The sequence below is a fragment of the Prionailurus bengalensis genome, chromosome A3, assembly GCF_016509475.1.
Source record: "Prionailurus bengalensis isolate Pbe53 chromosome A3, Fcat_Pben_1.1_paternal_pri, whole genome shotgun sequence".
NCBI lineage: Eukaryota > Metazoa > Chordata > Mammalia > Carnivora > Felidae > Prionailurus > Prionailurus bengalensis.
Window position 1 is genome coordinate 26,809,290 of NC_057354.1, and position 26,835 is coordinate 26,836,124.

The following is a 26,835-nucleotide window of genomic DNA, read 5'->3' on the forward strand; positions in this document are numbered from 1 at the left end:
GCAAGGGGTTCCCAGGGGCCTGAGGGTGGTGATAGAATCTTTTAGGTCATTGAAAGTGGGATGGACAGTGTGCGGGTGGGAGGAGCACGGGGGTGCTGCCCGGATGTGGTTTTTGTCTGACAACGAAGGTTGGCCTGGTCTGTGAGAGTTAGGGAAGGGGCAAGGTTGGTGGTGAGCACCTGGGGACCAGGTAAGCCTGGGAGGGGTCCCCAGGGAGTGAAGGCCAGTGAGGGGGTAAGTAAACAGACTCTCTGGAGACTGAGGGTGACTGAGCAGGTCTGTAAATCAGGGGGGTCCCCCAGAGATGCAATCTGGGATCAGGACACGTCCGGGAATGAAGAGCGGGGAACTCCAGAAAGGGCCCGAGGTGTGGTGATGGGGTCAAGGGCCTCTCTGGACTTAGCAGAAATGGGGTCTGCTCTGCCCTGGCAAGGAGGAAGGGGAGGAGGGCGAGGGCGGGCAGCACCCAGGGGTGCCAAGGGGAGGCGAGGAGGTGGAGCCAGGCCTCTCCCAACACGGAGGGTAAGCGGGCCGGTGGAAGGGACATGGGGGGTCTCCAGAGGCCTGGTGGGTGGTGAGAGTAGCAGGGGCGGGGCCTCCAAATCCCCGAGGGTGGGCAGGAGTGGGGGTGCTAGGAAGGAGGGGGGCAAGCAGACTACGGAGGATGAGCGAGCCCCGGGCGGGGGCGGGGCGGGGCGGGGCTCACCGGGCAGCAGGTCCGGCTCGCCGCCGCGGTGCACCAGGAGGCTGAGCTGCAGCACCAGCTGCGGCGCGCTGCGCAGAAAGGTCTCCAGCAGGCGCAGCATGCTCACGTCGGCGCTCTCGAACAGCATCCGCCAGTAGAAGTGGCGCCGCAGCCGCTCCCCGCGCCAGCGGCTCTGCAGCCCCAGGTACATGGCGCGCAGGTACCTGCGGGAGGGACGCCGTGCTCAGGCCCACACCCGCCCCCCCGCCCCTCACCGCCCCGCGCGCACTCGTCCGGGTCTCGGTTCCCAACTCACCCCCCGCCCCCACCCTCCCCGGGCCGCGAGGCCAGCGCCCGGCGCAAGCGCGCGGTGTGCCCTCTGTAAAGTAGCGCCCAGCCCAACCTGTTTCCTCGGCCGTGGCCTGGACATATCGCAAGGATCGCCTCCCCAGGCTGTCGTCGGGGGACCCCGAATGCGCGCTCATTAGCTTAAAGCGCTTGGCACAAAGTAAGCCCTTGATTCAGCCTTCTCACCTTCATTTCTGCTCCCGGGGCCCGCTTTCTTTGCAGGATTCCTGACACTTCACAGTGCACCGAGGTTCTAGTAGCCTCGTGATTGCCCTCATTTTACGCATGAGGAAACTTGAGGCCCGGAGAGGTATGCCACTTGTCCAAGGTCACACAGCTAGGAAGCAGTGGAACCGGGATTCAAACCCAAGCAGCCTGGTTCTCTCAGGAACACTCTCTGGTGCCAACCCCCAGCTTCCGGGCCTGTTGCCCAACCCCACCTCTAAGTGGCACAGTTTTTCCCCACCGGGCACAGGGAAGCTGCTCATAGATCCCCTGGCACGAGACTTTGCTGCTTCATTCTTGAGCTATTTCTCCCAACAAATGTCATGGCTCCAACTGCCCTGTGCAGGTCACAGACCCCAACTCTCCATGTTCTCCCTCACTGCTGGGCTTTTGCACCTGCTCTTCCCTCTGCCTGGAACACCCGTCCGGGTCCTCCAACCCCACTCCAGCCCCAAACCTGGCAACTCCTGCTTTTCTTCCAAGGCGCAGCCCTTAAACATGACCTTTTCCAGGAAGCGTCTGCTAACCACTTTCTACCAGGGGTAGGGACCTCTCCCGGGCTTCTGTGTAACCCACAGTGGGTTGTAACTGCCAGGTTATGCGCCCATCTCCCCCAGGCTGAGAACTCTATGAGGATCACTAGGTCAGCTTGCTAACTGCTGTACCCTCAGTTCTTAGCACACAGTAGGTGCTCAATCTGTGTTGGCTCAAAGAATGAATGCATGCATAATTGCAAGGTTTTGTTTGTTTTTGTGTTGGAAGTTTGTTTAATTAACCGGAACTCTGGTAACCCAGTAGGGGGTATGGGCAGGATCCTGAAGTCCTGAGTGCAGGTTCTGACTTTGCTTCTCATTTACTGTGTGATCTTGAGCCAGACCCTCTCTGAGCCCTAGTGAATCCCTCCCAAAGTGGCTGTGAGAATGAAATGGATGAGAATATACTCTGCACCTATGAAGTGCACTGCCCGTGTAGGATGAGAAGGGAGGGGCCTGCCATCCAGATCTCTGGATGTGCTTTTCCTTCTCTGCCCTTGTTCTTTGCCTAGAAGCTCTGCCCTGGGTTGTTGCAGCCATAGACCCTGGCCCCCAAGCCCCTCAATTCTCTGATTCATGGGGCAGGCACACCCTTTGCTGAAATCAGAGAGTGCTCTTCTAGAAGTTATCTCTCCAGAAATCAGGGGAGAAAATCCCAACACAGATTCAGTGATCCTATCACTTGAATCTGAAATTGAGGAACCAGATATTTGGGGGTCTCCTCCCAGATGTGAAATGCTGGCATTTTTAACATGTTGTTTGGGAACCTGGGGACCAACTGTATTCAACTGTGTGTTGCCAGCCCACGAGGAGAATCACGGTACCCCCTGGAATTTGGTATCAGCTGATACCCAGAGTTTCCCAAAATGAGTATCCCAGTTATAGGAATGGTGTGGCCCTCCCTGGACCTCAGTTTCCCTATCTACCAACAAGAAGGATGGGCTTGATGACTCTGGAGATCCTTTTAGAACTAATGTTCTGGGACTCAAACCTCCTTCCCCAAAATGTGGCCAGAAACATCCCATTCAAGGCTCTCCTGCCCATCCCTGGGTCTTCCCAGCACCAATCAATGGTGTAGACACACCTTCAACATGACACAGTGTAGGACCAGCAGCTGGGAAGGGGAAGAGGGCTGGTCCCTCAGAAGCGGACTGAGCAAATGCAAAGGCCCTCAGTCTAACTCCCCCATCCAATGCTAGAACTCCTTCACCACTTCCCAGCCCCATGTGTTTACACCTTCTGCTTGCACGCTCCCCAGGATGGGGAGTCCCTACCTCTTAAGGCAGGGCCCTTGCCTTCTGAGCACCTTCAGGACTGGATTGTGTTTCTTCTGATGAGCAGAAATTTGTTTCCCTATGCCTTCCATCCTCTGGGCCCCTGCCTTCCCCACCACTTAAGGATCCCTTCAGCCAGAATCATTCCTTCACTTACCAAGTATATTTTGATCGCTTGTTATGTGCCAGGCCCTGTGCCCAAGGGACACAGATAAGATAAGATCTGAAATAGATGCTCTAAGATGCTTGGGAGCCCAGAGAAGAGATGGGTAACTTTAGCTTGGGCGGAGAGGAGATCAGGGAAGACTTCCCAAAGAAGAAACATTTCATCTCAGTTTTAAAGCATGGGTAGGATTTGAAGGCACACAGGAGGCAGAAAGGCATTCCGGGCAGAAGAAACGGCCGAGGCAAAAGCATAGAGGCATGAGAGGGCATGGCCTTTTAGGGGAACGGCCAGTGGTTTGCTGGGGCCGGAAGGGAACTCAAATTGTGAAGGGCATCAAATTCCAGACTGAAAGGTTCATATTTTATTTTAAATCTGAATTCTATCCCACAGTCAGGGTGATGTGATCGGTTTGCTGGCTTAGAAAGCTCGCTCTGGAGGCTGGCTTGGAGGAAAGCCAGGAGAGGCTGGGGTTTGGTCCAGGCCTGAGATGACAGGCTGAGCAAAGGCAGGGCACAGAGGAGGGGCAGAGAGCAGAGGAGAGATGGCTAGGTGTGGGGGATGGGGGCTATGGGAGAGACCAAGATGGCCTCCAGAGCTTCTGGGGAGCCCAGAGCACAGACCACCTTCCCCAGCCTCCATCTTCTCCCAGACCTATTCCCTTCCCTATTCCTGTGGCTCTGGCTTTGAACAGAGAGGAGAGACCAGCTGGTCCAACATGAAGGGGCCTGGGGAGTTGGGGGAGGGCGACACCCTGGAAGTTTCTCTCAGGCTGAGGACCATCTGTTTCCTGGCCCGGGTCAGCATGAGGGAGGCCCTCGCCCAGCCAGCATCCCTCACCACCTGACAGGCTGCCTCCCACCTCCCTGCCCCCTCCTGCCCCCTCCCCTGCCAGCTCCCAAGGCCCCTCGTCCCAGATAACCACAGACAAAGGGCTCACCCAGCCCAGGGCTACTGTGGGCCGAGCAAGGAAGGGAGAGGGGAAGGAAGGAGGCCTCTGATTCCCAAAAACGTGGTGTTGGGCAGGGAGTGTGGAAAGACCCTGCTGCATTCTGGGGATGAGCAGACATGGGTACAACCTCACTCTGCCCCTTTTGGCAACAGGACCCCAAAGCGTGGCTGTTCCTTTCAGCCATCACTAAACACTCGCTGCCAAGGGCCTGTGAGGTTTTCATGAGCCTAGGAAAACGTTGGAGGCCTGGAAAAAAAAAATTGGCTCTAAAACACAGGGAAAAACTGCAGAATCAAAATTAATAAATGTTTAATTAAATGTCTGCAAAACAGAACATGATATCAGCCAGTTGCCTGCAATTTGGCTCTTATCTGGTTATATATAATTTACATTTGGTGTTTGATGTAGCTGCATTTTAATATGCTTGATAGATGTGGGGCCCACCAAGGTTTTAAAACAGCCCTGCCCAGGACATGCCACCTAATTTCCCTGCGCCTCAGTTTTACCTTCTTTAAGAAGGGGCCAGCACTCACTATCCTGCCTGTGTCACAGCCCCTGGGGTGGGGATCAGAAAGGCAAGGTGGCAAAATGCTGGGCTTGTGCGTTTGCCTCCCAGCCCTGATCTGGATGCTGTGTGGCCTTGGGCAGTCTCTTTGCCTCTCTGAGCCTCATTTCCGTCTTGGTTGTGAACATTGAATGAGGTGATGGGTTTGAAAATAATTTCTACACTAAGAGGGGTGGGTGTGCACAGAGAGAGGGAGCACATGTTAGGTGGGGGCCTCCGGCTCCTCCCGATCACCGAGCAGCCTCTCCTGAAACCTCTTCTGGGAAGCCCACCCTGCTCCACCCTATTTGAAGGGAAGTTGGAAGAAGTTGATTTTCACCACAAATGGGGCCAACACCACCCACAGAAAAGGACACCCCATCTCAGGGAAAGGAATCCAACCTGGGGGTGGGGTCTGGGGGTGCATCTGGTCTCAACAAAAGGCATCCCCGGTCCATCCATCCTTTCCACTGCCACCACCCTGGTCCAGGCCACCATCATCTTTTGCCTTCTCGCTGGGTTCCCTGACTTCTCCTGCCCCCTGTAGTCCACTCTCCACGTGGCAACTGTTGGAATACTTTAAAAACCAGTCAGATCACATCATTCCCCGTCTCAAAACCTCCCAAGGGCCTCCCATCACACTTAGGATAAAGTCCAGTGGTTTTCCCTTGGCTCGTGGGCCCTAAACCATCTGGCCCGGCCTCTTTCTCTCCTCGTCTCAAGCCAGCATTCCAGATGCCCTGGAGGCTCCTCAAACCGGGCCGAACTTGTTCCTGACTCAGGACCTTTGCACTTACTACTTGCTCTGACTGGAACATCCGTCTCCAGACCCTTCCGTGGCTGGGTCCTGGGTCCTCACCGGCTCCCGTGTCACTTTGTCAGAGAGGCCTCCCAGGTCAGCCATCCCCTGTGGGCCCTCTGCCCTCCCCACCCCAGTCTCATCACTCGCATTGCCCTGTCTGATCTTAATATAGCCTATCAAACAATCTTGTTTATTACTTGACACATTTACGTTCTGTTTTACCACTGGGCTCTATGACGGTAGGGACTCTGTCTTGGGCACCACTGTCTCCTCAGCATTAGTACCTGTAGTAGGTGCTCAATAAATATTTGTTGAGTGAATAAAGGTGAGAGAATGTTCGCGTGCATCTTTCTGCTGACCTCAGAGGCCCTGGGGCTCCTTCGCCTGAGTTTTCTTATTGCCAGAACACCTTGTGGGCAACTCCTGTCCTCACCGACTCATTCCTGTCCTTCCTCCTCCAGGAAGGCTTCCCTGATATTTCTTAGCGTGGTTGGGCCCCACACAACACTGACTTAAACTGCCGAGACCGGTGTGAACTGAAACCTAACAGGTTTACCGTCACCCATTTTACAGTGTGGAAACGGGTGCTCAGAGGTCTCTTTTGGATTAATTTGCTGGCTGCCCATTTTGTGCTCAGAGAAGAAGAAGCCTGTCTGGGAGGAATTGGCAGAGCAGGTAAGTGTGTATCGTTGAGAGTGGGGCTGGGTGGGGGGAACCCACCCCACCCTAGAGAAGAGAGAAGCCAGCAGGTAGGCAATGAAATTGCTTGCTCAGATATGCAAAAAGCTCTCTCTTCTAGACCTCATTGCCTCTGAGAGCAGGCAGCAGGATCCAGAAGTGGATGGAGCTCATTCCCTGCTTCCTGGGTCTGGTTGCCATTGTGACCCAGGAACCTCCCAGTGTCCCCCAGACCTGGGAGCTTCTCCTCAATGGGCAGAAGGGAGGAGGAAGGATGAAGGGATCTCATGTCCCTGAGAAGCCAGGAGGCTCCCGGCCCCAGTGTCTGGGTCACTCTGTCTCTCTCCAGTTTTTCGTTCTTGTATCACCCGGAGTCTCTCGTGGTGGCCAGGATTTCTGGCCTGGGCCTCAGTCTCCATGCAGATGGCCAGCTTGGACCCATCCTTTTGTCTGCCCTCAGATCAGGTCCGGGGCCTTGTCTCTGTCTGTGACTCAGATCAGCCTGTTGTCGTGTCTATCCCTTGACTGCGGGGTTAGCCTATTTATTTATCTTTTCTTCAGTTACTGTCAGTCAGTCAGTCAATCTGTTAGTGAGTCTCACCCTGGGACCCTGGGTCAACCCACATGTCTGTCCCTTAGACTACGGGTCACGCTGCCTCTCACATACTATGTTCCTCTGTTAGTCAGACTGACCTTAGGGTCCTGGGTCAGCCTATCGTCTGCTCTTAGAGGCTGGGAACATCCGTCTGTGTGTCCATTAGAAGTCAGGATGGCTTGTCTGTCCCTTTGGATACTGCACCTGCCTTTCTGTCTGTCTGTCTGTTTCTAGGATCCTGGGTCTGCCTGTTGTTCTGTCTGTCTGTCTTTCAGTCTCTCGGCTGCCTGGTCCATCTGGTGGTCTGTTGCTCAGCTCGTGGCTCGGCATGACTGCCAGTGTTCCTGCCGTCCTCCCCTGCCTGCTCCTCCTCTCCCGACTCTGGGTCTCTTTCTGTCTGTCTGCGTCTCTCACGTCCTCAGCTCCTCCATCTGTCGGTCTCGGCGTTTCTGAGTGTGTGTTCTCGCCCCTTTCCACTCCCCCTCACGGCTCCGGGCCAAAAACACAGCAGCTTCCAGCGGCTCCCCCACTCGGGCTCCATCCAGGAACCACCCCCCCACATGGCTGGCTCTCTGGTCTCCCACACGGGCCAGGCCTGCAGATTCTGGAAGGTGAGCCGGTGGAGCTGATGGGAAGGAGCAAGAACCCCACCCGAGCGGAGCCTGTGACTGTTCTGTAGGTGTGTAGGGGGACAGCGTGCAGGTGTTAATAATAACGATAATAGCTCACATTTATTGAGCACCAACTGCACGCAAAGCCTTGTTATACAGACTGTCCGTTCCTCACGGCAGATATTTGAGGTGGGTGTTATTATTATGCACGTTTTACAGATGAAGAAACGGAGACCCAGAAAGGGAGTGGGGCTTGTATAAGTCACACAGCAAGTTAGTGCCAGACCTAGGAGTCCGACTTGGCTCTCCATGGGCCCCTGCCTCGGAGGTGATTCGGTTCCCTGGGGCTGTGCAGTATGGCTGCCAGGGAAGACCCGTGTTGGACAGGGATGGACCTAAAAGCTTTGACTGAATGACAAGTGTTCAGAGCAAACAGGAGGAGGTAGGACACTGGTAATTGGAGTCAGAGGACTCAGGCTCAGTCCTTCACTGGACTTTCGGGGAAAGTCTAACCCCTCTGGGGACCTCAGTCTCCACTGAAAAATGGGCCCTAGTAGCCAGATTCTTGCCTACCACAGCGGGTAGTCACCAGGCTCACAGCCCACCCATCCAGTTCTGGTAACGTTAGGGCCCAACAGCAGTGTCTTGAACCCAAGCACTTCCTTCCACCAGGGGGCACCATTCTAGTGCAGGCCCCTGAACACCAAGCGGTAGCTGAGGTCTCTTTCTTTTTTTTTTCTCTTTCTTTCTTTCCTTCCTTCCTTCCTTCCTTCCTTCCTTCCTTCTCTGCCCTCTGAGCTTATTTTTAACACAGCTGCCTGAGAGGTCCTGTGAAATTCTGATCAGGTCGTGCCACACCCTACTATCTTAGAATAAAATCCTCACCATGACCTTCAAGGCCTCGTGTGATCCAGGTTTGTCCACCTTGGAGAGCTCATCTGCCTCCACCTTCCCCTCTCATGCCTCTCCAGCTGCTTCCTGAATACCCAAGCCCATTCCAGCCTCAGGACCTTTCTCAGTCTTTCCATAGCTCAGTGTCACCTCCCCAGATCCCCGTCACCCCACTTCCAGAGCATTTCTACCCACCCCTTGGCCACTTTCTGTCCTGTCACTGTTTTCTTTCTTTTTTTAAAGTTTATTTATTTATTTTGAGAGAGAGAGAGAGAGAGAGAGAGAGAGAGAGAGAGAAAACACTAGTGGGGGAGGGGCAGAGAAAGAGGGAGAGAGAAAATCCCAAGTGGGCTTTGCTCTGACAGCACGGGGCTCGGTCTCGTGAACCCTGAGATCATGACCAGGAGTCAGACGCTTATCCACTGAGCCATCCAGGCACCTCTGATTTCTTTTCTTAATGACACATATCACAATTTGAAATGGTCAAATTTCTTGCTTACATATTTGCTTCCTGTCTCTCTCTGATGGTGGGGACCATGGTTGTCCTGTTTTTGGCTACGTCCCTATTGCCTGGCAGAGAGTTAATGTTCAATATATCTTTGTTTCTTGAAAGAGTGAATGTGTAAATGTACCTTATATATTATGTACTTTATATATATAATTATAATTATATATAATATAAATGTAATCATTATATAATATATTCATATAACATATACGAATATATAATATAATAATTATAACTAATTATATATATTATATATTCATATGTTATAACATATGAATATATAATATAATAATTATAACTAATTATATATATTATATATTTGTATGTTATATGAATATATTATATAATGATTACATTATATATTATATATAATTAAATATAATTATTATATTATATTATTATATTTATATTAATTATGAAATTGTTATATAATTTTTAAAAGTAGGCTCCATGCCCAATGTGGGGCTCGAACTCATGACCCTGATACCAAGAACCACACACTTTACCAATTGAGCCAGCCAGGCCCCCTGTGAATGTACTTTATAAAATCTACTTAATAAACTCCCCAAGTAAAGGCGGTCAAGTGCAGAGAGAAAGAACCCAAGCTTGGGAGTCAGGGAGACCCAGGTTCAGATTCTGGATCTATCATTTACGGTCTGTATAGCCTTGGACAAGTTGCTTCGCTCTTTGAACCCCTCAGCTCAATGCCCATTTTATAGAGTAGCTATGAAATCAGAAAGTGGTGATAAGCATAAAATTCCCAGCCCAGTTCTGGGCACTTGACCTATGGGAGGTTTTAGGAGTTGCCTGACTCGGACGCCTCAGCAGGAAGAGGAAGCCTTGTGGTTTCCAGTTTCGTGTCTGGGACCTATTCCTGAGACCTATTCCTAGGCTGGCAGGACCTATTCCCAGGAGGCAGAGGGTCAGAGAAGTCCCTTTGGGGAAAATGCATACGGCAGGGTCTTCTTTGGGGGTCTTAGAAACTACCCCCGCTCATCGAGAGGCCTTCTGAATGTACTTTGCTAAAATCCTCATTGCAGACCCGTGAGATTTCATGGGCATGATTCCCATTTTCCAGATGCGGAAATGGAGTCCCAGAAAAGAGGAGGTTTGTTTGACATTTACTCACCCTGCATTTGTGAATACCTACGCAGCGCCAGAAACTGTGCTAAAGTGTTGGTGGACACGATCGTGAGCAAGACAGACCCAGCCCATGTCAGGTATTGCCTCGTAGGAGACCTGGACATTATTTAAATCATCATGTAAACTTGTAACGACAAACATTCCATGGGTACCAGACATGCTCCAAACAGGATTCTGTGCTCTAGGACAGGAAGATAGGGCCTGGCCCTGTAAGGTGTGGCAGTCAGAGATGGCTTCAGAGGGGGGTGGCTGCTGAGCCATCATCTGAAGCAGGCACAGGAATTAACCAGGTGAAGGAGGGAGCAAAGGGAATTTCTGGCAGAGGAACAACATGGGCAAAGATCCTGAGTTGCAAGGAAGCAGTGAGTGATCCGAGGGGCTGGAGCTCAGAGAAGGAAGCGAGAAAGTGTGAGATGAGGTGAGCCTTGGCAAAGCATTTGGTCTTTATCTTAAGAGTGATGGAGTCATGGAGAGGTTTAAAACAAGGGAGCAAGGGTAGGGCTAGCCAGCACTTCTGCATTTTAGAGGGAACACTCTGTGGGGAGCAGAAGGGAGAGAGGCAAGGGTAGAAGGTGGGAGACGAGTTACAGGTGAGAGTTGAGTGTGGCCCCCACAGAAGGGCACGGACTCCAGACGCAAGTAGCAGGCACTTGCGAAAGTGACTGGCCCAAGGTCAATAGCCAGAAGCATCAGAGTTGCATCTCATCTCAAAATCAGGGCACAGATCAGGCTGAGTCAGGCCCTGCAGACCCAGCTACAGTCTCTGGGTTCTCTGGGAAACAGTGGGGCCCCCTTAAACAGCCACCTTACCTGCGGTGGGGCTCAGGAAGCTCTGGAACGGCCCTAAGGCTCCCTCCCCATCTGCCTACCCCTCAATGCTGAGCGCTCCTGTAAGGATGCAAAATGGGACCTTCCTGGGGTTGGCAGCCAAATGAGTCATAAATGTCAGAAAAGAATGTGATTTTACACGTTTGGCTCCCGTTCGTGTGGTGCTGAGAGCTGGGCTGTTTCCCTCCTCCTTAGCAGCCCTCTACAGAGTCACAGCACCTCTCTCTCTCTCTCTCTCTCTCTCTCTCTCTCTTTTTTTTTTTTTTTTTTTTTTTTTTTTTGCTGGGCTAAGGCCAAACACTTCCCTGCCACTAATTTTAGGCTCTGGCTGAAAAGCTGAGACCCTCTCCCCTCCCACCCACTGCTATCGGCTCATCTTTTCACTCAGCAGGAAGTAGGCAGCCCCTCTCCAGCAAAGCATTTGGGATGAGGTTTCCCACCTGGTTTGTCCTTTACTGTGTGCGTGCAGCCAGATCTCCTCCGCTGTCTGAGCCTTACTTTCCCCATCTGTGAAATGCGTGCAGAACAGAGACTAAAACTCAGGACCCTATACTCTAGCCCAGGGCACTTTGCCCGCCCCCTCCCCTCCATTTCTCTCTTTTCCTGATATCTTTGGGCAGAGTCATCCCTATTTGGGAAGGCATGAGCCACTGGGGCACAGGGGTTAGGGTCCAGTCTCCTGGTGGCATCTGAAGGTACTTGGAGGCCCAGGCAGGGAGGAAGCACCATTTCTTTCTGTCCCTGGCCTGGGGGACCCTAACTTACAGAGAGACCAAGCTGATATTATGGGGGACTCTGGGGAAGGATAGATGGCTACCTTGCCTAGAGAGCAGAACAGCTCTAGCTGACTGCTACCCTGGGAGACTGTGAGCCCAGTATGGATGGAATTGCAATTTTCCAAGAATAGATGGAAATTAGGATATTCACGCAAAAAAAAAAAAAAAATTCCAACTTGGAGATGTTGGCAACTAATTTTTTTAAAATACCATATGAATTTTTAAGAAATTATTATTCCTTTTTAAAGGTGTGATAACAGTATTAGGTATTTTAGTTATACTTTAAAAAAGTCTGTCTTTTTAGAGATGTCCTGAAATACTTGTGGATGTGGTGATATGATGTCTGAGATTTGCCTCAAAATAACACGGAGGGGAAGGAGACGGGGTGGGGTCTAGACCTATGTTCTCCAACATCTGAGTGTCCAACCCGAGCCGCATATGGTTATTGAAATTTAAATTAATTAAAGTTAAATAAAATTTAAAATTCCGCTTCTCAGTCACACCCAGCACACTTCAAATGCTCAATAGTCATGCGTGGCTAGTGGCCACTGTATTGAACAGTGCCGATGTAGAGTATTTCCATCACAGCAGAAAGTTCTATTGGATGCTGCTGGCCTAGATAAAGCAAGGTTGGCCATGAGTTAAGTGTCGAAGCAGGGTGGTGGCACGTGGGGGGGTCATTATCCTGTTCCCTCTACTTTTGTATATTTAAAAATTTTTTTTTCCATAATCAACAGTTTCATCGAGCGGTAGGGAGAAAATACTGTGTGGGCCAAACAAACACATCCTCAGGCTGGATTTGCCCATGGCCCACCGATTTGCAACCTGTGATCTGGCAGTTAAGCCTCACGAAGCCCCCAAGTTCAATCTGCACAGTCTTAAAACCATAAGGGGCTTTACAGAGCATCTAATTTACCCTCCAAACAGAGCAGGAGGCCCGGCTGCAGCTTCCCTGCCAAAGTCAGTCACTCTTGTCTGCACTTGTGTGATGATGGGGAATTCACACCCTCAGGAACAGCCCACTCAGTTCCTGGACAGCTTGATTGTCAGGGTGTTCTTGCTCCTGTTCAGACAGATTCTACCTCCCTTGGACCTTGGGTTGTTATCTGTCCTCACACTATCTCTGGCGCCATAGGAAAAGTCTCTTTCCTTGAAAGATTGTCTCTGGATGAGGGTTAGCACGCATTAGGACTCCCGATGCCCCTCCTTTACCCCCTATCTTGTGACTAAGCAAGTGGGATGGCTGCTTCTTGGGCCAATAATAATAGTGATTGCAGTAAATATTTCCTGAGCATATAGAATGTGAAAGCTCCGTGCATTTATATTATCTCAGGACATCTTTACAAGAACCTTAAGAGGTGGATGCTGTTAGGGGCACCTGGGTGGCTCAGTCAGTTAAGTGTCCCATTTCGGCTCAGGTCATGATGTCGCAGTTCATGAGTTCGAGCCCCGTGTTGGGCTCTGTGCTGGCAGCTCAGAGCCTGGAGCCTGCTTCAGATTCCGCGTCTCCCTCTCTCTGCCCCTCTCCTGCTCACACTCTGTGTCTCTCTCTCTCTCAAAAATAAATAAACATTACAAAAAAATTAAAGAAGTGGATGTTATCACCATCCCCACCTCACAGATGAGACTAGAGTTCTGGCTGGTGAAGCAACTCGCCCGGGGTCACACTAGTAGGAAGTCATGGAGCCCTGAGCCCGCCAGCACTCCAAGCTCTCAGCTACTCTGCCCTCTCGTCCGAGTCCCGGGGAATTCAGCCAGTGTTCTTGAACCCCTAACTGGACTTACAGATGGGGGTAACTGAACTCTAGGGAGTGAAGTGCCTTGCTCAAGGTTCTTGTTCAAAGAATCCATTTAGTTCGCACAAACATTTATTCAGGACCTACTGGATCCATCTCCGAAGTCAGCCATGCCAGCATTCCTGTATCCTTCTGGGAACCTAGCCCCAGGGCTGTTCCTACCACATCTTATACAAATAGAAATGCATTGCCCTTAGCCTGCATTTGTCCATTGACAGTGTGGAAGCCTGCAGATATAGGCCTAGCAGACCCCAACTGTGCCCACAACCATACTGGGGTCCCACACTGCCTTAGCGCCCCCCACATCGGCCACAGATACAAAGCCTACTTCGACAGACTCATGTTCTAGTAACTGCTAGGGACCTTGCCAAAGCTGGCCAGGTGCAAGGTCCCCCACAGCAATTGAGGGTCTGCTCTGGGCCCGTCACCATGGGGGACGGAGGAAAGAAAGAGCAAGGCCTCACCTCCTCAGAGGCTTGTAATCTGGTAGGAAAACCAGCTAGGTGGGCAGGCGATCACAACAGAATATAATCAGGACTGTGAGGCTGCAGAGGAATGAGTAATTGTGCCTGGAGGGAAAGTCTGAGAGGAAGAACCCAGAATGTTAACAGTAGGTACTTTATATTCAAATAAAAACTTAAAAATATCTTTCTGATTTTTTCCCCCTCTTCCCAAAGCAAACCTTGATTGGTTGTGTTGTAGGAATACACTTAACTAGCAGACTTGGGAGCCTCACTGCATCACTTTAAACCCTGGCTTTGCTCTTTACTAACTGGGACGCTGTTACCTCTCTGTGCCTCAATTTCCACATCTGTAATATGGGCCAGTAATGCCAACACTAATTGAGCACTTAATGGTATGCTGAGTCCTGGGCAAAGCCTGTTCCATATATTAGCAATAAGCCTTCACAATGGCTACTTGTCTAGCCATGGGACATTATTATCTTATTTCACAGATGAGGAAACTGAGAGAGGTTAAATGTCTTGCCCAAGGCCCATTAGCTCACACATGGCAGAACCAGAGTTTGAGCTCCACAGTCCTTACGCTTTATCACCACTCTCCCTACTTGACAGAATTGTAGTGAAGTGGAATGATCTGATTGAAGTTTCTATAAGGTAACTATAATTTTCAGGGGCGCCTGGGTGGCTGAGTCAGTTAAGGGTTTGACTTCGACTCAGGTCATGATCTCGAGGCTCATGAGTTCGAGCCCTGCATCGGTCTCTGTGCTGACAGCTCGGAGCCTGGAGCCTGCTTCTGATTCTCTCTCTGTGTGTGTCTCTCTCTGCCTCTCCCCCGCTATCTCTCTCAAAAATAAATATTTAAAAATTTTAAATGAAAGTATAAAAACAGGTGAATGTGTACATGTATTTCTTGGTTAATTAAAACCAAAGAAAATCTTTACGCAATACAAGAAATAGCCACTTAGTAAGCGGAAATCTTTCGTAACCCCACCTCTCTGCCCCCCAAGATAATGAGGGAAGGGGAGTCTTCCTTATACCTTTTCTATGCTGCCTGAGGTTTAAACAAGAGTATATAGTTCCTTTATAGACAGACAAAACAACGAAACAATTTCCACTTTAGATTTAAAAACAACAACTTGCCTGAGTGAGAGAGTGGGGGGTGGGGTCTGAAGGGTTGAGGGCAGAACGGGTTTGTTCAGGGAAAGCTTCTCAGAAAGGGCACCATTGGAGCCCACCTTTAAGGATGTGCAGAATTTCACTGGGAGGAGAATGGGACAGAGTGTTGCCAGAAAGACTACAGGCAGCTGCTCAGGGACATGAAGAAAAAAAGCGTGTGGCTTGCTTTTGGGGGGGGGGGGCGGCGGAGGGTGAGGAGGGAAAAGGGCAAGAGGTCAAGGGCCCTAATGCCCCACTAAAGCATCTAGACTGGAGTGGTGGCAAGGTCAGATTTAAGCATTCAACTATCCTTCCGGCTGCAGGTGGAGGCAGCGGGAGGGGGATGGGTGGGATGGAGGGAACTGGAGGCTGATAGGATTTCCCAGGGGAGGAATTTCAAGACCCTAACAAAGGCTGGGTGGTGAATGGAAAGGCCAGAGTAGATCCCAACCCATCTTCCTTCTCCTCCCTGGGGACCTTCGCCCCAGCTGCAGGGGTTCAAAGCCATTTCCTGGCAGCCCTCCATCCTCCCCACAGGGCTTCTCCTGTGTGGTCTTTATAGATCAAACAGGGGACGCTGGGCCCAACTGCCGCCGCTGTGTCTGTTAGGAGCAGCTCTAATGGCCTGTTGCAGGCGGATGGGCTGGGAGAAGGGGGTGGGGGGTGGAGCGCCTCCTGGAGAGGGGTCTCCCAGGAGGTAGGTGGTGAGGCTGGGCTGGAACAACCCTGCAGAGTCAGAGCAGGGAGGAACCTTGTGGACAGTCATTGAGTTCAGGGGGGTTGTAAACCCGTTTCAGCAGGGGTCCTGTCAAAACAAATCCTAGGTAGGTAACCAAAATAATCAGAAAAGAGAACCTCAGAGATTTCAGTTGAAATGATAGTGAGAAGGGAGTGAAACGGTTTGGAAACCATTATGGAATCCGCTCTCTGGCCGGCTTTACAGATAATAATACAAATAGGAATGGCTAAGAAGAATTGCACACTTCCTGTGTTTCTGGTACTGTGCTAAACACCACGTATACATTATTTTACTCCCTCAAGCCACCTATGATAGGTACTGTTATTAGAATATCCATTTTGCAGATGAGAAAATCAAGGCATAGACCAGTTATGCTGTTTGCCCCAAATCACAGAAAGTGGCCAACATGGGATATGGCTGATTCCACAGTCGAATTCTTAACCATTAACATTCTGGCCCCAGTGGGGAAATTGACAAAAGAGGGAAAGATACCTTGTCCACTCGACCTGAAAGAGACCCCCCCCCCCCCCCCGCCACTAGCCTGGCCCAGCCTTCATCTCCCCTCACCTGGATCATGGAGCAGGATCCTCACCAGTCTCCAGGCTTACCCTGGCCACCCTCCAGTCTATTTCCAGTAGCCAGAGTACACATTGTGAAACTTAAGTCAAGACCCTATTCCTCTTCTGCTCAAATCATCTGGGGCTCCCGCTTCATGCAGGATGAAAGACCAAGTCCTCCTGTGGCCTTCGAAGCCCTGTGTGATCTCGCCCTTGCCGATCTGTCCACCATCATCTCCTACGGTCCCACGACTCTCTGCTTCAGCCACACAGGACTTCTCCTGGCTCTTCTTTTTCCCTTTGCCCTGGACATCCTTCCCAAGGCCTCCACACAGCTCACCCTCACCTCATTCTGCCCTCTGCCCACAAGCCACCTCCTTGCAGGGGCCTTCCCTGATCATCTTATCTCAAAGAGCCAAACGCTCCTCCCTGGAACTTTGTAGCCCCCTGCACTGTTTCACTTTTTCCATAGCACTTACTATTTGACTCATTATATTTTATATTCTGTTTAAAATGTATTACCATATTTTATTTTGCTTGCTTATCGGTTTCTCCCGTTAGACTGTTGAGCTCTATGAGAACAGGGACTTTGTCTTATTCACCACTCTATTCCTAGCATGTATATAGCAGGTGCTCTGCAATATTGTGGAATGAATAACTATAGATTGAGTGCACAGGTACCTTTGAGGCCCTCTTGCCCTCCTGCCCCTCCCTGGTTAAGTGTGAAGTGAACAAATCTCCGTCCACAGGAAACAAAGCCCACGCTGATGGCACTAATCACCTCCAATGGTTCTGAATACTTAACCATGGGGCCAGCCCTCTGCCAAATCCTTGGTATGTGTTGTCATATTAAACCTATAAAGAACCCAAGAGGTGGTCCTTAGATTATGAAGGATGAAACTCAGGCACAGAGAGATTATATAGCTTGTCACAATCACATATAGCAGGTAGACGGGTCAGGATTTGAAGTGAGGACATTTCAATCCAAAGTCAGTACTCTTAACCATTAAGCCAAGAATATAACTTCCCAGAGAGAAGACCCAGAGACTGACTTTCGCACCCAGTAGGTTACTCATTCATTTCAGAACTTCTCTTGAGTGCGGGGTTTGTGAGGAGGCAGAGGGAGCAGTGCTGGGGCCTAGACATAGAAAGAGTATTAGAGGGAAGGCCTTCCCTCTAGAGGCCTGCCTGCCCCCCTCCTTTCCCTCCCCACTTTGGGGTCCCCAGATCCTGGCAGCCTCAGAGGAATCTATGCCAGATCATCTCTCACTAATTGGCTTAGCAAATTATGCTTATCTGGGCAAAGCTTGGGCCCAGTGAGTTCAAGATTAGGGAAAGCAGGATTCATTGTCTACCGCTCTGCTGCCCACAGGGTCAGGGAAGACAGGGTTAGGACTTTAATTGGCTTAACAACCCTGAGTGGCTTAACAGCTCAGAGGGTTGGCGTTGAGGAGGCCGGGAGGGATGAAAACACAGGTTGCTGTCCAGCTCACAGCCAGCTTCATGTCCCACCAAAGGATCTGGATTTGATTTTCTAAGGGATCAATCAGTCTTTATGTGGGCCATTGCTCTGGGATCCTCCAATGCAGCCACTGTGTGGTGCCAGAGATAAGACTTAGGCTTGGGAGTTGTTGGACACAGCTGGGTTGACACCCCAGCTCCCCCTACTTCCTCAGTGGGTGACCTTGGATGTGTTATTTGACTTCATCTGAACCCTACTTTCTTGTCTGATTGGGTATATCAATTGCCACCAGTGGGGAGCTTTCAGGGTAGAACGAGATCCTGTGCCTGGAGCACCTCATATGGAGTCTATTGGGTCATGGTGCGTGTGCAGTGTCCATGAATTCCTTCCCCTCGTCTTCCTCCTCAGAGCCCCATCTTGGGTTTAAAATAATAGTAACACCCATTTTCACAGGGTTGTTTGGAAACAGAATCCAGCCTTATCAATTGAAGCCATGCACCGATACAGGTCTGTGTTACCTGGTTCCTTAAAAGTATTCAGACTTTTGATTCAGCATTGTATAAGCTTGAGGAGTTGAAAGATATTTTTATAATTCAAATTATTTTATTCAGAATTGAGGGTGTGAGATCAGAAGGTGGACTGGCCAGCCTCCCAGCTTTGATCCTGTAGGGCTCTTCCTCATTACACCAAGTTCTACCACTCAGAACATCTGCACCAAGGCCTGCTGAACAGTGAGCATGTTCATTGTGGGAACATTTCACGTGGTAAGCAAACATATGCCAACGTTGCTTAATTTCTAGGAATGCCAGCCCCAGTGGCTTCTCTCTATCTTGTCTGGGTTTTCCTCCATTTAGCCAGACACTTAGCCATTTTAGAATCCAGAGCTTTTGGGACAGGGGCCCAGAGGCTTTAGCTCTGGTAACTAGTCCCAGAGTCAAAATTCCAGAAAGGGAAGGCTCTTAAGGTCATCAGATCTAATGTTCTCATTCCACATACAGGGAAATTGAGGCCCAGAGGTGGGAAGAGTCTCACCCAAGGTCACCTAGCAAGCTAGTTACAAACCCTGATGAAGACGTGGGTTTCCTAATCTCCTCACCCCAAGTCCAGCACTCTCCCCACGATACACGCTGTCTCCCCATCCTCACCCACATAGTTCAACTCCCTCCCCCTCCTTTCACATTCTTATCTCAGTGCAGCAGAAGCCCTGACTTTCTATCTCCTGGAATCTTGGAATCTCAGACTCATAATTCTTTGAGCTTGGGGGACACTTTCGTGGCGGAACTGCAGGATGGATAAATTGAACTTAGGCTTTGAAGGCAGAGAGTCCTGAGTCCCAGCTCTACTACAGCTTAGCTGTGTGACCTTGGGCAAGGATGCCCCCTTTCTGAGCCTCCACTCCCTCAGCTGGTAAGTCGGAATAATACCACCACATCCCAGGATTATTAGGAGGGATATAAGAGATGAAACGGATAAAAAGGCAACCAATGGGCTTGGCACAAAGTGAGTGCTTAATAAAATAATTGTTACAGAGCTGTAAATTAGGGCTCTCATGCCTCTAATGCCTAAGTGAAATGGTCCAGATGTGACCAAAGGGAATGGAGCTGGACAACCAGGAGACATATACCCTGTATACATGGCTATAGGCCTGATACTACTGGATTCCTTTTTTTCCCCCCAAGAAAAGCTAGAACTCTTGGTTTTTGAAATACTATATAAGCCAAACAAAACACGTTTGTATGCCATATTCAAACCTGAGGACATTAGTTTGTCATCCCTGGAGAATCATCTCATCCCAAGCCCCTCACTTTACATATGAGGGAGAGTGGAAATAGTTAGCCCTTTTATCTGAGAAGCCATGGAGCTCAATGGACCCTCAGCCATCTCTAGGTACTCTCCCTGAGCCCCCCACCCCTACCCCATGGTAATTTTTTGCTCTGTTTGAGGGAATCTCAGTTTATGTTCAAGAAAGAAGTATTTGTTTCTTGTAAGTAGATGCTAAACAAGGGGAGGAGGGGGTTTGAGGTAGCCAGTGAGTTGAGGGGCAGCTGGCCCATTTTAGGCTAAAGGGAAAGGGGGATGAAGCTTTGGCTACCAAGAATAGGAAGTTGCCATTTCAGAATCTAAAAATATCTATCACCATCTGTCCACTCGGGCACAGAATGATAAATGCAGATTAGTTCCTGGATGTAGACATGAATATTTTTATGTGTCAAGCTAATAATAATAACACCACCTTGTGTGGCTAGAGCTCCACCTCCCTTTTCCCCCAGGGCAAGCTAAATGAAAAATACACACCATCTCAGCAAGGCGTGGATGGGGAAACCAAGGCAGAGAGAGACTCAGCAACACAACAAGGGTGACACAGCAAGTGAGCAGCTGGGACAAACCCTGGGAGTCCTGTTTCCAACCCTCAGCCCAGCAATGAATCTTCTGAGTTAGGCAGAACGTGTTAACAAGTAGCAGAATAAATATAACAACAGCAATAATCACCCCTTACGTCTCTACAGTGACTTTGACTTTTTCCTTGATTTCCCTACATCTGTGACCATGACAATCTATTACATCCCTAAAATCTGTTACAGTCTGCAAGGCCTTCACACAGACTTTCTCTCACCCTACCATCCCAACAGGTAATAAAATGGGATGGTAGACCAATGAGATGAGATAAGTAGGAATTCTCCCTCATTTCACAGGTGAGGAAACAGAGGCTTGGAGGGAGGTTTATCTAAGACCATGAAGTCGGCAAGTTTATTCTGTCAGTGCACAGTAGAGCCTACGCTACCAGAGCAATTCTGATTCAAGGGGAACCCCAGGTTCAGAATTCCCCCTGTCTCCAATTAGCTCAGCTCAGCAGACAGCCTGGAAGTGGGCTGCTTGTACAAAGCCTCAGTTTTGTTTTACTGTCCTGGGATTAAAGGTCAGCTAGTGGCCATTTAATCTCAGATTCAAGATCTTAAATCCCCTTGGCCCTGTTGGGATAGGGGAGACAAGTGGGGAAGTCCTAGAAAACAGAAGACAGCTTCTCAGCAGGGTCCAGCACACCCTTAACCAGAAGTCCAAAAAGTTTGGGCGGGATATTCATTTAGCTGCCTCAGACTGTTTCTCCTGGGAGGTTGGGAATGGACTGCAATTCCAAACTGAGAATCTTTGAGAGCAAGGAAGGACTTCTGAGATCTTACCTAACCTGAGGCTTGGCACTCAGGCAGAGAGGAGTGGGTCAAGGCTGGAGGGAGCCCTGGGGCCCTGTTCCAAGCTTCCCTCTCATAACCCTTCAGCCCCTGGCCCTCCTTATTCACACCCCTGAGGATCACTTTTTCTCTCTTCTTGCCCCATCCCCTCCTCCCTCAATGGCCAGATCAGAGAGGATGGTACTGAGGTTGGTCAGTGTTTGAGGGTAGAGGGCAAGAGAAGCTGGCAGAGAAGAAATCAGAACTGCAATAGGGTGGGGCGGGGCGGAGGTCAGGACGCAAGGGGGACCTGAAGAGGTCAGAGCAGGGCTGGGGCGGCAGGGCGCCCCCTTGCCACCCCCACTCCTTGGGCTCAGCTCCCTCCACCTGCGCTTCTCCTACCTCCAGACCTGGCCGAGCTGCAGGAGGTGGACGAGGGTCTGCAGCAGCCAGACGCAGAGGCGGCAGCAGCGGCGGCGGTAGGCGCTGGCCGAGGAGGGCGCGGGCCCGGGACCCAGCTGGGGGCTGCCTTCTTTGGTCCGGAAGGCGGCGGCGCTGTCCTTGGTGCTGATGGAGGGCCCGCCGGTGCCGCTGTCCTTGGTGCTGACGGCGGGTCCCGGGGCTCCCGCGGGCTCCGAGTAGTCGTAGACGAACCAGCGGAAGCTGAGCAGCTGCACCACCAGCGAGGGCAGGAGCACGAATAGCAACGTGAGGCCAAAGTAGGTGCGCTGACCCTGCAGGTAGTAGGAGGCCGCCAGCCACAGGTCCGTGGCGCCGTCGGAGAAGAACACGAGCAACGCGCACAGCACCCAGCAGCAGTCTCGCAGCTCGTAGCGCGGCCCCGAGCCCCCCGCCCCGGTCACTCCAGGGCCCCCGGCCACCGCCGCCGCCGCCTCCCCGCGCCCGCCTGCACCACCCCGGGCTCCTCCAGCCGCCCCCTCCGGCCCCGGGCCGGCCGCGGCCGCCGCTCCATCCGACTTCGCGGCCATGTTGGTAGAGCAGGAGGCGGGGAGCGACTTCCGGGCGGCGGAGGGGGTGGGGTGCGGAGTGGGGAGGACCCTGTGCGGGAGGCTCCCGCCTTCTCGTCTTCCTCCTCTCCTCTTCTTCCTCCTCCCCTCTACTTCAATTATTCATTTCCCTCGGCGCCGCCCCCGTCCCTCCCCCACCCCGCCAGGGCTGTGGCCGGATGGGGGCAGTTCCCCTGGGAATGGAGAGGGGGAAGGGAGTGGAGAGCATCCCAGGTCATCCTCTCCTTCCTTCCTCAGAGGCGTGGGGCCCCAGCCACAGGCTTTCTGCCTCTCTCCCACCCCACTGCACTTCCTTATTTCCTCTTTTCTTCACCGCCTCCCTCTCCATCCTCTCCTCTTCCATTTATCCTCTGTTTACCTTGGTGCCTTAGGTCTGAGGAGAGTAGGGGACCAGTGATTTGGAAGCAAGGGAGTGCCTAGGCAGGAACGTCAGTAACTCTTTAGCAATCACTGGATGCTAACAAGCCACTTCCTAGTTTCCAGAGTGTTCACATATTGTTCCATTCCCATATTTGATCTTGAAGGGTCCCTTTTCTTATTGTCTTTGAATCTGAGAAAATTGCAGCTCTGAGAGTTGTTTTCTTTTCCCCACTCTCCCCTTTCCCTCCCTCAGGGAATGCCTTCACCTGGCTACAGCCCTAGCAGAGTAGGGGCAGGGAAGGGGGCAACATCAGAGGGAAGGGAATGGGAGGAAACACCAGGTGGAGGGAAGAGACAGTGCAAAGGCTTGCAGGCCTGAGATTGGAGGACATATTGTCAAGAAAGTCTGGACCACAGATCCAGGGAGGTGCAAAGCTTGGAAAGATGGGGCTGGAGAATTCTGAGGAATGAGATCCTAAAAGTCCAGAAGATATACTTTATCCAAGATGCAATGGGAAACCACCGCAAAATTTGAGCAGGAGACAAATGCAATCAAGTCAAGATTTGGAAAGAAGCCCTTGCAGCCAGAGAAGCGAAGTAACTTGGGGGTGGAGAAGCCAAAGAGAGAATATAACAGTAATCTAGGAGAGGAGGTAGGGTTGCTCATACATCCCGGATACCCCCACACACACCCCCAACCCCTTTGCTCAAATTGGATATATCAGGATATACAAACACTCATGTAGCAGTTTCTTTTTGCCTGAGACACCAGAATCACTGTACAATTACTAACTCATTTTATCTTCACAATTTGTGAGGTAGTTTACGTTTTGTCTTCCCATTTTACAGATGAAGAAATTGAGTCACAGAGAAGTTAATTCATTTCTTCAGAGTCACACAGTTACTAAGTGCTAGAGACAACGTCAAGCCATCACCTGGCTCCAGAGTAGGCTTTGCTATCTCCCAAGGTGGGAGGGAAGGTTGAGGACCACCCTGCCTCGGAGTAGCTGGGAAGGGAAGATGAAGGGCAAACAGCTGCCCTGGGTCAGCAAGGAGCAGCCATCTGCAGTCCTGCAACCCAGCAGCCCTTTTGTGTCCAGGGACTGTTTTGGTCCCAGCAATGCTCAGGAGGTTGGAGTGCCAGCTGTGGCCCAAAGCTGAAAACAGAAAAGGAAGAGTTAGGGATTAAAGGAGTTTTCCAGGCTGGATTCAAAGCTAGTAGTCTCTATCCACAGGCATGTGTAGACTAGTGGGAGTTTTTGTGGGTTGGGCTGGAGGGGAGTCTGAATCCCAATGTGATTTAGGCAGGAACAGTATCTTCTCCTTTTTTCTCTGTTTACAGCCCTAGGCAGGGAGACTCATGGAGTGCACAGAGCCCTGGGCAGAGCGAAGCTCTGACCTTGGACCCCGTAATGGCCCTGGGCCAGTTCTGTGTGTGTCTGGATCTCTACCTTCTCATGGGTACCTGGATGGGGCTTGACAGTTAGGTTCTGACCTCTGGGCCCCACCACAACAGAGGCAGCTCTGTACCTCCCATGCCTTTCTACATCCTCATATAAACCTGTTCAAACAGGCAGTAGAAGATATGCTTTTATGTCTGAGGCCCTAGAGCCAGGGAACCTGGGTTTGAAACCTACTCACCCCTTCCTGACTCTACGACCTTGGGCAAGTCACTCAATTTCTCTTAGCTTCAGCGGGGGGGGGGGGGGAAAGCAAAATGGGGAAGGGCAACCAGTGTTTTCCTCCTGGAACTGTGGTGAGGAGAATTAATGCTAATTATTAGCTTAGGGTGATGCCTTCCACAGGAAGCCCTCCCGGATCTCCCACCCAGTTGTGCCATGCTCCTTATCCTTCAGAGAAATCTCCCTGATGCTCCCCTGTTATGAACTTCCATGACGTGTTAGTCCGATTTATCCTTTTATGTTTGCCTGTTTGGAATTTCCTGACAGCTCCGTGAGAGTTGAGACAATTCGTCTATTTTTTTCACCGACAAACTGCTGAGTGCCCAGTGCTGTCCCTGGCACCCAATAGGTATTTGATAAACATCATTGAAGGAATGAGTGAGTGATCAACTCTATGAAGTAAGTTCTGTTGTTCTCTGTAATTTATAAACCAGATAACTGATTCACACAAGGGCGGTGGCCTACAGAATTATCAATCCATTCTGTGTATCAGGAGTTGTGCTAAGAAGTTATGGTTATGACTATATGTTGCCCTCAAACTGCGCCCCCTTTTTTTTTTGCATGAGGAAACTGGGACCCTTGGAGGTGCTGTCACTTGCCCAAAGCCATTAGTTAGGGAGTAGCAGAGTTGGCATTCAAGAACGCTAGTTCAGGCCACTGGAGAGGTAACAGAAGAAGGATCTGATGGGATGTCTGAAGTGTGGGCCAGGTGGGGGTGACCCACCTACCAATGGTACTTAGAGGGGACCCTGACCCGAATGGTTTGGACTGGCGTGTTCTGAGTGGTCTGAAATCAAAGATCAGGGATTCATACTAGGACTAATAAGGGAGTAAGGGAATGGTGTTTTAGTGGAAGGGGTGTGTCAGTGTGTGTGGTGGGGGGCAGGTGTGGCACAGAACAGCTTGAGCAAAGGCCCTGCAGTGGGACTGAGTCAGGCTCATACAAGGGCTGAGGAGAGGCTGGATGTGGCTAGTGCAGAAGGAGAAGGTGGACCACAGCTGTTTAGAACTGGACAGGCCCTGAGATCTGATCCAGCTCCCCAAGCCCCTCTTTCATTTTACAGATGGGGACACTGAGACCCAGAGAGAAGTCCCACATCTAGCAAGGGGCAGAAGCAAATCTGGGAGCCTTTCCTTAGGTCCCTAGGTCACGGTCTCTGGGCTTTGGTGGGAATCTGAAGAATCACTCTTGGGGAACAGTCCTTATCACATTTTTCTGATTAGCTCAAAACTCAGTCCGTGCCTACCGCACCCTCTGATTGGAGCAGCTTCTAGTAATATTCCTGTTTTTCTTGTGTAAACTATGCACAAGATAATTGGCACCGCATTGTTTATAGCAGCAAATATTGGGAATGACCCAAATGCCCATCAGTCGGGGACTGGTTAAATAAATCATGGACTTTCTGACAACAGAATGACATGTGGCCGTAAGGGAGGCAATGAAGCTTTCCATCTCCTAATACAGAGAGGTCTCCATGGGGACATGCAAGGGACAGAACGGGGGTGAAGCTGAGTGAAAATGAGGAGAATAATCTATTTGTTGTATATGCATAAAGAAACTTTGGAAGTCTATATAAGAACATGAGATTACTAAAGAAGGCAGAAGGGGAACAGGATGGGAGAGGGAGACTTCATTATATGCCCATTTATAATTTTTTTGGAATCACGTGAGTGTATTTACCTATTAATAAAATAAAATAATAATGAGGACAGCTGCTACTCAGCGATTGCTGAATGTTGTCTTATGGGAATAGGCGGTCAGCATGGTCAGATTTTCTAATTAGTCAAGAGAAACCAGAAATCTGGATTTTATTGTAAAATCTCTTGATTTTTAAATGTTGGCTCCATTTTTGCTCAAACACTTTTCAGGCCAAGTAAATAGGTCAGTGGGTCAGACACGGCCTGAGGGCCACCAGTTTCAGCCTCTAATGGCTTCCTGCTCCCAAAGCTGGAGTTCTCAGCACCCCAGGGCCCCACCCCCATGTGGGCAGCAGAGGACAGAGAAGCGCTGTCATGCCCCTTGTCCTGCCCCTCTCCTGGCACCCTCATGCCCTTGCCCCTTGGGGATGTGACATTTGGGGCTTTTAACTCAAGATCTGGAAGGCAGAGAGGGGTTATGAACTCTCAGATAATTCCCTCCCCCGGGGCCCTGCAGGCTTCGAGGCCCAGCTGCTTCCTGCTGCCCACCCATCTGTCAATGGGAGGTGGGGACCGGAGTGAGGCTGGCAGTGATGGGGGTGGGCAGGAGTCCCCGTGCTGAGCCTCAGATCACTGGGCTCTGTCCAGACTCAGAATCCAAAAGGAAAAATCTAGAGATTGTGAGAAAAGGAAAACATGGGCTTGGCTGCACCTACTTGGTGTATGCTGAGCTAATTCACCAAATTATGAAACGCCAGAACTAGAAGGGCCCTAAGGGACCATGTCATCCAACCCCTTCAGTGCACAGATGGGGAGACCAATCTCTGCTCCCTATCCACTGCCCCAGGCCATGGCTTTGTCACCTCTCTCCTGGACAACTGGATCACACCAGCCTCCTCCCTGGGCTCCCCACAGCCCCTCTTTTGCTCCTAATGTTCAATCTCCACCCTTAGCCAGAGGGGCCTTTTTGAAAAAGAAATCTGATCAGGTTCCATGTCTGCTCAAAACCTTCTGAATATTTCCTTCCTCACTTTGAGCCAGTGTCCTCAACCCTGACTATAATCTCTCTCCTGTTCTCCTCTCTGACCTCACCTCCTTCTGTCTTTCCCTCCCTTGTTCTGTTCCAGCCACTGATTCTGCTATTCTCTTCCCATGCCAACCTAATCCGTCCTGCCTGGCTTTACTCCTGCAACTCCCCCAGGAATTCACAGGCCTCCATCTTTCTCTTCTTTAA

General features: G+C 50.8%; 1 protein-coding gene across 1 annotated transcript in view; it reads right to left on the reverse strand.

Annotated features, from left to right (window-relative positions):
- The window catches only part of XKR7 (XK related 7), a 29,389-nt gene extending 7,507 nt beyond the window's left edge, over window positions 1-21,882 (reverse strand). Inside the window, exons 1-2 of the mRNA XM_043602618.1 lie at window positions 21,296-21,882; window positions 707-909 (exon numbers count right to left, since the gene is read on the reverse strand). Of these exons, the coding sequence (XP_043458553.1) occupies window positions 707-909; window positions 21,296-21,882 (790 nt within the window). The remainder of the gene's footprint in view (window positions 1-706; window positions 910-21,295) is intronic.
- Window positions 21,883-26,835: the final 4,953 nt, after the last annotated feature.